This window comes from Carassius auratus, unplaced genomic scaffold, assembly GCF_003368295.1.
Source record: "Carassius auratus strain Wakin unplaced genomic scaffold, ASM336829v1 scaf_tig00019161, whole genome shotgun sequence".
Classification (NCBI taxonomy): domain Eukaryota; kingdom Metazoa; phylum Chordata; class Actinopteri; order Cypriniformes; family Cyprinidae; genus Carassius; species Carassius auratus.
In genome coordinates, this window is record NW_020524930.1 from 22189 (window position 1) to 37062 (window position 14874).

The 14874-nt window shown below is 34.0% G+C and overlaps 1 protein-coding gene across 1 annotated transcript; it reads right to left on the reverse strand.

Annotated features, from left to right (window-relative positions):
- Positions 1–202: 202 nt before the first annotated feature.
- On the reverse strand, positions 203–14809 carry LOC113076153 (sodium/potassium/calcium exchanger 4-like; the record flags this gene model as incomplete). The annotated part of the gene is made up of 15 exons (XM_026248822.1): positions 203–981; positions 2714–2779; positions 2940–3052; positions 5442–5556; positions 5635–5801; positions 6986–7127; positions 8536–8705; positions 10072–10163; positions 10528–10581; positions 10663–10688; positions 10847–10921; positions 11955–12058; positions 12128–12212; positions 12358–12432; positions 14733–14809. Coding segments are annotated over 15 exons (1511 nt in total), but the record flags the coding sequence as incomplete, so codon positions are not given.
- Between the last annotated feature and the right edge of the window lie 65 nt (positions 14810–14874).

A 14874-nucleotide genomic window follows, 5' to 3' on the forward strand; every position in this document is an offset into this window, starting at 1 on the left:
TTAAAACCATTCGCAAGAAACTAATTAAAACTAATTTATTTGAATATATACTGTATTCCTTGCAAACTCTTAAGAACTCAATGCCTCAATATTTTCAAGCAAATTTATCCTGTTTTAAGGATGTTTAGATATTTCTACAAAAAAAAAAGTAAAACAAGATCAAAAATACTGATTATGAAAGTGTCCTAGCCAGGCATGACATGCTTCAGATGACGAGAAATTAGTCCATCTGCAATGAAAGACAACGCTGCACCAATCACAGCCAGCTGCCACTGTTGCTGATTAATATGCAGATTTTTAGACCAATGAGATTGCACTGATTTGCATGGCAGATCGCACCTGATTCTAGGACACAGTACTAGCAGAGAATGTTAGTTTCTCTTGCATTTCTAAATGTTTTGCTTATTTATAACTCACCGAAAAAAGTGATATTCTGCAAAATAATTCACAGTTGTGTGAGCGATAAATTCTTCATGAAGAGATTCAGTGGTTAGACAAGAAAAAGAAACACATCAGTGTAGACATGTAGAAAAGGATGAATGCTTATCCAGGCGTCCACACGCTCCGTGTTTGCCATGCATTCTGGTACATTAAAGATCTCAACTAGAAGAGAAGAGCTTCCAAGGAGAAGTTCCTCCTCTTTCTGGGGTCAGAATCAGGAAAATGAGCTTAAGTAGAAGATCGAATCTATTTCTCTGTCCACAGTGAGATGAGTCAAACAAAAGCTTGAATAAAGTGTTGGTGCTAATGAAGACTAGCATTCGTCCAGTCTGAGGTGATGATGGTTCTGGAGCTTGTGACATCAGAACAGTGCATTCTGGGATACGGAGTCTAGTCTTCCTGACACATGGGCAGGTTGACGAAGGTGAAGACGTTGTATTCGATCATGATAGAGAAGCAGAGGAAGATGGCGTACAGCACCAGCACATAGACGCCCAGCTTGAAGTCCAGCTTCCACCCGTTCAGATGAATCCCGAGAATCTGCAGTGACAAAAAAAAACAGGAATGAAGCTTTAATCACTTACATATTGCTTATGTTTGTGCAGTTCAGTGCTCATTTGTAAGACTGAAGTCTATAAATGAATAACTGAACTGGGCTGTTGCCTCGGTTGCGTGGTATAGAAACACACAAAGATGAGGAACACAACTCGGAGAAAGATTAATAACAATGTTTTGGAATATTGAAATAAACACAGAAGTGACACACACGAGAACCAACAGATCCTGAGGGAGAACTGAAGGATTACAAAGCAAGCAAAGGAACGGATGAGTTAACTAACGAGGAAACATCGATTAATGCAACAGACTGAGAAGCTATAGACATGCACGTGACAGCTATCAGTTCTGATTTGACTGGAGAGTAAATTACACAAAAGTTTGCGATTTCTAACCTAAAAAACTATAATTTTCAGTTTAAGCAATTCTCACTTCATAAAAAGGTTACAAATAACTGTTTATATAATGATAACTTTCATTTCATTCCATTTTCCCATTCAACAGTTTCATATAATATTTATGATTGGATTGTTTAATTTATTTAAAATAATCTATTAATTTAATAATCAAAACATTTTCATCAAATACAAAGGAAAAATGCAATATTCAGTTTAGTCACTTAACAACAATAATTTAATTTGTTCATTTTCTTCTAAACTGATGCTTTTTTTTGGACTAATAAAATATTCAGCAACTAAACATTTTATATTCAATGTAAGCGATCGTCAATTACTTCCTAACATTAGAAAAATAACTTTCTATTTTAAACTATTGTCATCTGTATATCATAGTGTTAAGCTGAATATAAAAATTTCAATTGTATAACAGTTTTCAGTTTATTTTTTATTTTTTTTTATTTTTTAGTATTTGATTTAAAAGAATCAACAATTTTACGATTTAATTTTACAATTTAAAAAAATATTCAGACAAAAAATGCAATATTCATTTTTAGCATTTGCTAATCGCTTTGTAATTAATGTATTATATTTATAATAATTTTCATTATATTATCAGGTGATTAATAAACTCAATATTACTTTAAATTGATGAATTTGTATTAACTGATGTTTTATTATTTGTTTATTTAAAATAATTGAGAGTTTGATTCTTTAAAATACATTCAGCGCATAAATTAAAAACAGTAACATTAGAAATTACTTGTTATTTTCTAACATTAATAATGTATAACCGATTTTTGTATTATTATTCTTTGATTTATTTATTCTAGTTAAGGATAAGTATTTTTATAATAATTGTCATTATATTATCAGGTGATAATAAACTCAGTATTACTTTAAATGGATCAATTTGTATTAACTTATGTTTTATTATTTTATCATTTATTTAAAATAATTGACAGTTTGATTCTTTAAAATACATTCAGCGCATAAATTAAAAACAGTAACATTAGAAATTACTTGTTATTTTCTAACATTAATAATATATAACCGATTTTTGTATTATTATTCTTTGATTTATTTATTCTATTTAAGGATAATTATTTATTTTAATGATCAAAACTGTGATACCAGAGGGAGATTATTTAACTATGAACAGACCCACACCATATCTGTGCATCCAGGTTTCCTCCAAATCAACACACCTGTCTTTCGAAAGTTAATAACTTTTCAGCAGAAGTCACAGAAAAAGTCTACAGCTTGCGTCTGATCCAGATTGAGTCACGAATTGTCTCAGGAGAACCTGCTGATTTACTCACGGTGAGCGCGACAGATCCCAGCAGCAAAACCACGGAGTAAACCAGTCCCCGACTGTTTATCATCACCTGGACGGAGGGAGGAAACAGCATCATCATCTCCCACAATGCCACAGTGCCATTACACCATTACAATGAAAACAGATCTGGTGTTTCAGTGCTCATGTGTTCAACAGAAGCTGCTGGTTTGAGAGGAGTTCAAGCAGAAAGAGCTGCTGGATGTGCTTACAACTGATCCATAACTGACTGCCATGGTCTGCAGCGCCCAGGGAACGCCGAGCCCCACCAGAATGTCAAAGACGTTACTGCCGATGGTGTTGGACACGGCCATGTCTCCCAGACCTGCAGAAATGAGACCCGCTTTCACACTGAACTAGCAATGCTCACTCATCATGCAGATTCAGAGGCCATTTCTCCTAAAGCAATGCAAAAGAAGTGTGATGTGACTTGTCATGAGATCACCAAAAGTAGCAATGGAAAATGACTAAACTAAATGGGAAAAAAATAACTTATTAAATACATTTATCGGTGGTGAAATCAAAGCAAAGAAAAAGTGGTGAAAAAAACAATAGCAATGCAAAACTATAAATGAAAAGTAGCCGCATAAAGTGCATTTTACTAAAATCTAATTTCAAAATGTATATATTTTACTGCATTTAAGTATAAAAATGGCATTTGGTGCCAGAAATTACATGCTTTATCAATTGCTAAGCCTTTTTTCAATAGAAGCGCAAAACTACAAAAGAAAGCAGAAAAGCAGCCACAAGAAGTGTTTCCATAAAGCGTTACTTTATAAAACAAGATAAGATTTAGGCTACGTTTACACAGCAATGATGTAGTCAAAAACTGAAAAGTTTTTCGGCAACACTTTATAACAACTGCACACTATTAATCATTAATTAAGCATTAATAAACAGATAATTCATCATTTATAAAGCATTAATAGACATTAATAAGTAGTTTATAAACACAGATATAAATGCTTTATTCCTGACTTAACTATAATGCATTTAATAATTGTATTGTCATACTTCATTCATGATCAATTTATAATTTCTCAATGAAGTATAGCATTATTTACAAACCAGTTATTTAGGAGTTGCCAGTGATTCATATAATAAAAAAGTAATTGTAAGTAAATGTAGTAAATTCAGGTAGTTATAAAGCATTTAGTAGTGGTCAGTTAACTATTTATGTGAGCTCATCTAAAGTGAGGACAATGCATAAATCGTCCCCACTTTAGATGAGCTCACAAAAATAGTTAACTAACAACTACATATGTTTTATAACTACCTGAATTAAGCCTGGATTACAGTAGAAATACATGTTAATAAACCATTTATTAACACTAAGTAACTATTACTATATGTCTGAATAATAAGATGTATGAATGCACATTTAAATAGTTTATTAATCATTAACTTACAATTTCAAAAGTGATCTTATGAACCACTGACAACTCCTTAATAACCGGTGTGTAAATAATGCTATACTACATTGAGAAATGATAAATTGATCATTAATAAAGTTTATTACAATTATTACATACATTATAGATATGCTTTTAAATCAAGTATAAAGCATTTATATCTGTATTTATAAACAGCTTATTAGTGTCTATTAATGCTTTATAAATTATGAATTAACTGTTTCCTAATGCTTAACTAATGATTAATAGTGTGCAGTTATTATAATGTGTTACCAGTTTTTCCTTTGCATTTTTAAAAAGTTTCATGTATACACCACAATGTTTTCAAAAAGTTTTGCGTTTACACATATCTGTGAAAACGGCCAAAAATGCTATATTAAGTATCCCAGACCAGTAGTTGGCGCTATCACCATGTTAGTAAACACTACGTGTAGGGAAGTGATGATTTTATGTTGTAAGTTTATGTTTTATGTCTGCTGTAATTTTGCTGAAGTAAATCCACACTTTGCTGAAGAAGCGTTAGCAAACTCTTGAGCAGTACCATGCACTTTGCCATTCATTGTTTGTATGTTTGTTCGTGCTTGCCTTTAAAATCAACACGTCATTGCTACATACCTAACACGTACTACCCATGTGCATGACGACACCATTTTTAAAGTTTCCCGCTTTGTGTGTTTACACGAAAAAACTTGCACTTTGAAACCTGTTTCCAAAAATATGCGTTTTCAGTTCCCAAAACGCCATCGTCGTGAAAACAAACAGTCAAAACGCATAAAAAGTTTCCAGTTTTTGGCCGAAAACGTTGTCAACGTCATGTAAGCGGCCTCTTAGTCAAAAATACATGAATTATTATTATTTTAAAAAATAAAATAAAGTGTTTAGTTTCTAAAATTATTTGTCCTTTTGTTTGAGAATCCTGAAACACTGGCTTAAAAACACGGACTATAAAAATGTACTTTCATGCCAGAAATTACACACTTGATCTTTTAGAAACATAAGTTTAAACTTCCATGTTATATGAGCCTCAGTATTTTTATGTGGCTGGAAAAGTCAAAAGAGAACCATTACAAACTCATCCTAAAACCTATACTATGTATGTTATCTTGTATTCTGTATAGGGCAGGCAGCATTGAGATGCAGTCCATGTCTGAGGTCAAGTGATTAATTGTGACAGAGGAAGAGGAAATCACATTATGTGTGCCGTAGTGCTTTAATCAGATACATGAAGGTAAAAGAGTCTGTTTTTCATGATAAATTCATCCTGCTCCAGTTTTATTGATCAGAAGGGTGCGATCGATCTACCTTGACGAGCCACGATCAGGCTGGCGATGCAGTCCGGGACGCTCGTGCCCGCCGCCAGAAACGTGATGCCCATGATGACGTCGGGAATGCCGAGCGTGTATCCAATGATCGTCACCTACAAGACAGAGTAAAGCTTCACTAAAAACAAGACAGACTAACCGGAGAGAGACACTGACAGACATTTGGCACCTACCATCCACACCATGAAGTAGGAAAAGACGGCGATCCAGACGGTGGAGAGGATGAAGGAGAGCATGAAGTATTTCTCCCAGCGAGACTTGGCACAGTTTGGGATGGTGAAGTACAGGATCAACAACAGCGGCCAAGAGATCAGCCATTTAGTTCCGTTCACACAGCCGTCTGAAACACATAACGTAATGTTTCTAAACCACACTGCAGTGCTATAAACTTATTTTACTGCTCTTGCTTACAAACTAGATACTGTTCCTTTAATCCTCATGCTGTGTTCCTGTCATTTTGACTGGCATAAGATTTTCTTTTTCCTATTGCAGGTATAAAAGCTTCTTAACCCTGAAAAATTAAACCGCTTTGGAATTTTTCCACAGTTTTTTGACCTGGGTCAAAAATGACCCGCCTACAAAAATTGCTTGTAAATTTCTTATTATACTACATTATTACCATATTATGGTAAAAATATCAAAAATATACCATAATTATCCTCAAATTATGCTTTTTTAACTGGAAAACTGAGGTGCATGAGCTCAAATGAATGAGGCCTCGATCAATTAGAACCAAAAAGAAACACAAAACCTTGCACAATTAAAAGTAAACGACAAAGATTGAATTCAAGATATGTTAAAGGATTAGTTCACCCAAAACTGAAATTTAGAAATGTACTGCGTTTTACTCACCTTTGAGACATCCTTTCCTTCTTTTAGACGAATCCAGTTGGAGTTATATAAAAAAAATGTTGGGTGAACTAACCCTTTAATAACAAGGCATAAATTTGGATATTTTTGTACTTTGTTACACTTGTGGTGTTCCAGGTCAAAAAGGACCTGCCTTCAAAAACATTGCTTGTAAATCTGTCATCACGCTATATTATTACCACATATTGGATTTAACTTCATCAGTTTGTTTTCTTTCAATTAGGTTTTGTATTTGTTCTTGGAACTGACTGATAACAGGTTTCACTGATCTCAGTTTTTGAACGGAAATTACCAAAATGATCCAAAAATCCAAATCCCAAATTTAAATATTAAATTAAAACACTAAACCTGTGCATGCACATTAAAAGAAAACAAGTTGACAAAAAAGTTGAATGTAAGATTTGATGTTTATATAGCATAATGACATATTTACAAGCAATTTTATTGACGCAAGCCTTTTTTTTTTACCTTTTTTTTTTTTTTACCATGTACACCACATTAGGTAATTTTCAGCACAGCACAAAGGTTAAAAAGCTTATATTTGCTTCTTAAAATGCTCTTTCTGAGATGCTTTTTCATCTCTGTCACATCCGTTTCTTTTCTGAATGTTTTGGGTGATCTTCTGAAAGGTAACAGTAACTCTCCTTTACTCACCTGGAAGTCTGAACGGTGAGGTGAGTTCACTCTCTTTCTCTTCAGTGGTTTTGTCTTCTGGCATGTTTCCATTTTCGATGTCTGGTTTGCCGTCCACCACAGCTGTCTCCACACCATTAGCCGACTGGACCAACCTCTGACGCTACACACAAGAGACACACTTTTCCAGAAGTGCACCAGTGGTTGATACTAATACTAATACTAGTACTGATACTGATACTACTGAATACTGATTTTGTGAAAAATAAACAACAACAATAAATTAAAAACCATTCAGGGAGCACAACATTATAATGTACAGTATAAACAATTAAATTTCATTTTGATTTTTGATGAAAATAATAGTCAACAGTCTCAAAAAATTATTTGAACTTGAACTATCATTCAAAAGTTTAAGGTCGGATAGATTTTAAAAAACAAGTTAATATTTTTACTCAGTAAGGAAGGACACATTAAGTCAATCAAAGGTGACAGTAGAGACAATAATAATGTTACATAAATGTCTATGTCTAATAAAAAGAATAAATAAAGGCTATTTGTCAAAGAATCCTGAAAAAATGTAAAACTGTTTTCAGAAAACTATTAAGCAGTTTTCAATATTGATTATAAAATTACAAATGTGTCTTGAGCAGCAAATCAGCATATCTATATATATGCATATATTTTTTTAAAGAGGTCATATGATGTTGCTAAAATAAAATTATTTGGTTTATTTGGTGTAATGAAATGTGTTTATGCAGTTAAAGGTTATAAAAACACATGCATTTCCACATACTGTACATTATTGTTGTTCCTCTATGCCCGCTTTCTAAAACGTGTTGTGTTTTATGTTTTAATCCGTTTGAAAAGCGAGGCGTACACTGATTGGCCAGCTATCCAGCTAGTGCATTGTGATTGGAAAAAGTGTCTGACAGAAATATTACGCACCTTACTTATAAATTCTAAACACTTATTCTGTGTTTTTAGGTGTTGCATCGCGCCACGTAAACCTAAAACTATGTCTGCATTTGTGATCGGAGAAATGACAAATAACAAGCGCTTCTCTACACAGGTGGTTCTCAATACCAGTCTTCGTCCCCTCAGCTCTACACATTTTGCATGTCTCTCTGTTAACACACCTGATTCAGATAACCAGCTCATTAGAAGTGATCTCAACTGTGTTGCCATTGACATGGTCCCTACACAGTGTTAATTGCTCCCTACTCCCTGAGCAGAAAAAAAAGTTTATGCCTTGTTTCTTTGCATGAACATTTGGACAGTGTTATGCAAATCTCCCCACACAGTGACATAGACATGTGGGGGCGTGTTTAAACGAGGCGTTTTAGGAGGACGTCTTAACTTTTATAAAGAATACCTCTTGGGATTTGAGACTTTAGTCTTTGCAACTTCTTTTCTGTTCACTAACAGCTTGAAACACTCCAAAGAGAAAGGAAAACTTGGAATTGCATCATATGACCTCATTAAATAGTGATGAACATTCCAATATTTTTTATTCCTTTTTATACAATTAAAAATTATTTTTTTGCTGTGTCACGGTGTGTCTGACGTACCTCTGTTATAATGAGACGGCTGGCCATGCGCAGACGAGTCTTGGGTCCGAAGTGGTTTGTGACCATCACACGGAGACCGGCTTCAGGGAAACGGTAATTCGGAGGACTGGCATTCATGATTTCATCAACCATGAGCACCGAACCTCGACTGTAAACCTTACTGGACTTGACTTGAGAAAGACAAAATAAATATCCGTGAAATACACACAGAGTATATCAGGACTGATTTTTTTCTTGATATTGTAAAACGACATTTACTCCATTTTTACTGCATTTTCAGAGAAGCATCAGAGAAAGAGTGTGCAGTAAAAGCAGAAAGCTTTAGTAAGACTAAACAGACAGGCAGAGTTAAACGTGAAGATATCGAGGCCAGAAACAGACATGAGGAAAGAGACAAACTCTGGTGGAAAGACAGCAGGGAGAAAAGAGACTGAAGTGATGGATGAGGCAGTGATGTTACCTCTCAATCACAGACGGAGAGAAGCAGGAAGAAGAAAAGTGCTGAGATCTCAAGAGCTGAAAAACAAGGTTTCTCAAACACTGGATCAGGAGGACGTTTCTCTCAAAAAGACAAAATAAATCTGGACAAAATTCCACACCTGTCGTGTTGTTCAGAGCAAATGCAATAAACGAGAAGATCAAGGTGTCCAAGAAATATAAATTAAAAATCTAATTTTAAAAGGATACACCAAACTCAACCAAAATACCATCTTTGTCTTAATGTTCCCTGAATAATAACCTGGATTAACCCTCAAATTAAAAATAATGTGATATTTAAAAAAATAAAAATCTTACTGGTAATAAAGCCTTTGAAAAAACTAATCAATAAAATCAGATTAATACCAATAATAATAATAAAAAAAAAAATATATATATATATATATTATTCAGTAGAATATGGCAAAAACAATTGTTTTTATTAACTTCTGCTTATGTAATTTATTATAAATATTGTAATTCAATAACTGAAAACATTATTCAAGTAACAGTTTTTCTGAATTGTAATTTAAATGGTTTTTAAATAACTTAAAAGGTTATGCAAAGATATTTTTCCAAATTTAAAAACAATATATATATTACAATTTTGGCTTTTTAATAAAGCATGTATTTTTTTTTTACTATGAGCTTCTTAATTTAATAATAATAATAAAGTGAAGTGGCAAGATGTGACGTGTAGCTAATAATAATAATAGTATAATGTAATATATCACACAGTAAGTCACAGTATGTATGAATAGCACTTCTCATTTTGTAGACATACATAAAGATGTTTGGAGATAACTGACTATATTTAAAAACTTGAAAAAGATTTTTTAACATATTACATTTCTAGCAGTGATTCTGTCTGTATGACATTTTCTACCATATTTGTTCAAAAAATGAGGACAGGTGGATACTTGTACTGAGGGTGACATGGAATTATGGATTATGAGTTATTTAGAAATATGCCTGTCTGTTTAGTCTTACCTGGACCCAGCAGCGGTACTGACAGATCGTCCCAGTTACAGCCTAAACTACAGTCTAAACTGTCTTTACCGTCCTCCAGTTCACTGCCGGCCGCTGCGTTTCCATTGGCAATGTTCTTGTCGCCTCGTCTCGTGAAAAACTTCTGCATGCTTGCGTTAAATCTAATACAGACAAAAACTAAATGAGAATATTCTTCCAGAGAGTTTTAATCTCTGCCGCTGTCCAAGGCTGTGATTGTTTGATCATAAATACAATTGAATATATTGTAAAATGTCATTTATTTCTGAATTCCTCCGGTCTTCAGTGTCACTGATCTCCAGAAATCATTCTAATATGCTTATTTTCTACTCAAGAAACAGTTTTGATTATTATCAATGTTGAAAACAGTTGTGCTGCTTTATATTTTTGAAGAAAAAAAACTAATGCATTTATTTTTTTCAGGATTATTTGATGGATAGAGAATTCAAAAGAACAGCATTTATTTGCAATAGAAATGATTTGTGACATTATAAATAATAAACTCACTTCATGATGAGGATATATACAGCATACATGAGCACCAGCACCAGACTCTCCCACCTGAAACACAACATCACAAACACGTCACGTGGAAAATCACAAAAATCTGACACGAGAGGAAACGAATGAAAACAGACTCACCACACAATCTTTTCATCATAGATGAACTGATGTCACAAGACAAGACAAACAAAAAGATAATCAGTTCTGTTATATTTATTTAGTATTTTCACGAGATAAAAAATGGTTTTAAGTTAGTTCTTTCTATTTCTATCTATAATGTGTCAATAGGAAATACCAGAGCAGATATTAAGTTGAGACTCACCACAATTAGAGCGACTACAGACAATATGTAGAAGAAAGAGTCACGGAAAACAGCCCACCGGGTCAGTAAGACCACCTACAGACAACAACACAGACTACTGTTAAATACATAAACTTAGGATTTACATGAAACTGAGTAGGTGTATGTGCATGTAATTCAGGCAGAGGCCTCTAGTTGTTATCTCCGAAATAAAGATTTTGTGCATTTTGTGTAAAATCCTTTTTTTTTTTTCATCAAATAGGAAAATAAATGAAACAAATACATAATTAAACCCAAGAAATTCTAATTATTTTAATGAGAAAAAATATTTTATATCAATAATTTTAATAATCTTTCCACTATAAAGAACCTTTTGTGGACTGGAAAGATTCCATGGATGTTTAAGAGTCTTCATGAAACCATCGATGTCAATAGAGAACCATTTCATTTTCAAGAATGAAGTGTTTTTCAGGTTATTTGGAAAAAACTGTTTCATTACAGATCCTTCGTATCAGTGTTTTGGGGTTGGTTTCTTTAATGCACCTTATATTGATGATTTTCAATCAAAATAATGCTCACTTCTTTTCCACGAACTGATTCTTTTGGACTGTTTGTTTTGATGAACTGATTCACCGATTTATGTAAACATGCAATAACATAAAGTGTACATATTATAAGTGCTATTTTTGCTGGTTTATAGTCAGATTGATTGTAGATCTGAGCTTTTAGAGATGCAAACTGTTTCAGATGGTTCAGTCCGATTAAATAAACTGTTCCAACAGTTCACCAAAGAGAATCGGTTCAAAAGAAAGATTCATTTGTGAACCGGACATCGCTGTAAACTATTAGAGGCTCTGGATTACAGGTGATAATGTTTCACATGTAAACCAAACATTTCGCTTTATAAGACCTCAGTATTTCATTTTCTTTAGCTTGATGTGCTTTTTTGACTCTCGAAGTGATGGTAGTCATTGACTTGCATTTTATGCATCACCAAGGACCACGTTTTCAGCTCAAAATCTTCTTTACTGTTCTACTGAAGAAAGAAAATCCACCTAACATCTGAGATTGAAGAGACTCAAATTTAGGTGAACTAAGGCTTCTGTTGGAGAAGATGCACAAAACACACCTGTCCAGCAAAGATCCCACAAACGCCGATGATGCAGAGGATATTAAAGACAGCAGAGCCGACGATCGTCCCAACTCCAACATCACCGTGAGTGATGAAGACACCTGGAAACAGACACAATGAGTAAAAGTGCTGCACGAGAAGAGCCGGGAACAACGGTTGTGTAACTTTACCTATAACAGAGGCGAAGAGTTCGGGCGCTGAGCTCCCCGCCGCCATGAACGTGGCTCCGGCCACATCCTCGCTCAGATTCAGCTTCTGAACAACACAACAACAGCAGACGATTCACAGACAACACCCAAATCTGGAGCAGTAGGTTTTATGAGCTTCTGAAAGCCTCAAAGTGGAAGAACAGCGCAGATTCTGCTGCTCTTATTTGTACAGCAGTATTACTCAATCCTACCTCACAGATTTTCTCAAGAGACGTCACGAAGTAGTCATCACACACGATCGCCAGAGCCAGGAACATGTAAAGAGCCTGTAAGAAGACACAGAAGACTGTAGAAACCTGATCCAAACTCACTTATTTCTCTTAAGTACCAATGAGGTACACCGCAACTTTATTAAAGTCTCCTGCTTCTTAAATGTTGCTCCTATGAAAAACAAAACCAAGTAAAAATCTCAGAAGTGTGGAAAAGTTTGCATATGGCATAGCAAGTTAGAGCTGACTAACAATGTGTATCAATGTTGTTGCTGTTGTTAACTAAAACCAATTACTAATTGAATTTAAGCTGAAAACATAAAAGTACATGGAAATCTCAGAAAATAAATCTTAAAAACCTTAAATCTTAAAAAAAAAGAAAAACATAAAAGACAAAGGTTAAATAAAACATTTTAGCATAATGTTAAAACAAAGATTTAGAAATTATGCCTTTGTAACTGCGTAACTGAATCAAGTTTAAGAACTAAAATACTTACGTACAAAATTAAGATAAATAGAAACGAATGAAATTGCTCAAATTAAAACTAAAATTAAAACTGAAAATATAAAAATAAAAGCTAATTATATTATTAAAATATTATTAAATAGTCTACAGATGACTGAACAACTTTCATTAAAGTGTTTAGAAATACTAAGATAACTTTGATCTGTATAGCAGGTATTATATATGTATAGCTATTATAGTAATTTAAATTAGATTTCAGTTTTATATTTGGTTTGTTTTTCATTTTAAAGTTTTATTAATATTTTTGTATTTGTTAAATTTGTTCATTTCAGTTATATACAGTTGTAGGTTTTTTATTTCAAATTTGAAATTTTGCAATGGAAATTATGTGAAATAAACTTTAGTTTAGTTTAGTTCAGTTTACTTTATTACATTTTAGCTATGTTTATTTTATTTCAATAATGTCATTTTTTAAGTTTTTTTTTTTTTTGAGTAAAAGATAAAAAAGTCCTGCTGTATAGTAAAAAAAAAAAAAAAAAGCGTATTTAAAAGAAACTCTGTTGCCCCATTCAGTACTGCTGTTTGCTTCCACCACAAAACTGTAATGATGTGCAACAGGACTGAAAGCCTGCAATGCATCTGTTTCTGACTTACTATCTTTCAACCATTGACCCTGTGTGTCTCTATTCCTGTCTCCTAAATATACACTTTGAGGAGAAGCGATTGTGAAATGAAAGTTTCCAGAAGCCGGCTGGCTGCGTTCGCCTGCTGTCCGCTCCAGAACGCCGTCTCTCCTCTTCTTCATGCACAGTGTGTCCTTGCTCTCCAGGCCTGACTGATCCAAACCTCTGGATTCACATCTGCATTCACCTCATCTAGCTTAATCATCTGCCAACCCAATACAAACTCCTGCTCATCCACAATTTGAAACCAAAGCAATTAAGAAGACACTACGATGACCTTCAGCAATGAGTGTGACGATGGCATCATAACACCAGACACGTTTGTTTACTTACAAAGGTGATTTGCACCTAAAACCGCCGTAGATTTTCCATCCTTGTAATCAAATAGACTGGTTTTACTTATAATAGACATTTTAAGACAAGTTTGCTGTACCTATATCTATGTATGTATGTTTCACACTATGATTAGGCATAAAACATTACATAAATCAGAAGAATAATATGCAAACAAATCCCTATGAGATGAAAAAAAACCCTAATTATTCTTTTTTTGATTTCGGGCTAATTTTGAGAAAACAGTCTTTAAAAGTCTACATATGCAAATAATAAAATACACTTTAATGTGTATTTTGGATATTTTCTTTCCACTAGTCTGAATGAAGGCATGTTAAGGAAGCAAAATACCCCCAAAATAACCAGTGTCTATGGCAAATAACATATAAACAATAAAAATTACTAACATGCTTTAGGGGTGATTTACTGGTTTTGTGTAAGCATTTTTTTATATTTGCGTGATCATTTCCAGTCACAGGGGGCACCAAAGCACAGAAATCCCACACACAGTAGGTTGTGATTGTTTGTGTGAATACATAATTCAGACCTGAACCATGTGTGATGCAAACATTAGAGCGGCGGTGTTACATAACCACAGGCAGATCTTAATTGTGCTGCTCATGGCTGATGGAGTTAAATCTGGTCATATTAGCAGTGGATTAACCCACACTGAAAACAGCAAAGAGATCAAATCACGCGGGCAGCAGCAGTGCACGTGCATCATTACTTTCACCAAATTCTCTCCTTTATACATTTACCAAACTTCTGTGCAAAACTAACCCAGATCAAATTTCCCTCAAACTTTCAGTGATGCAATTTTCTTAATGTACTTTGCTAATCTGAGGAAAGAGAGAGAGATAAATGGACTTTCTTACCGCTATTATATGCAGCAGCACACCGCCGCTCTTCCGCTCAGCGTTGGTGAAAATATCATTGGGAAATTCATGGATGGCTGTAAAAAACACAAACACACATTTACAGTCATGCATTTTGCACTTCGCATTTTGCACATCAATT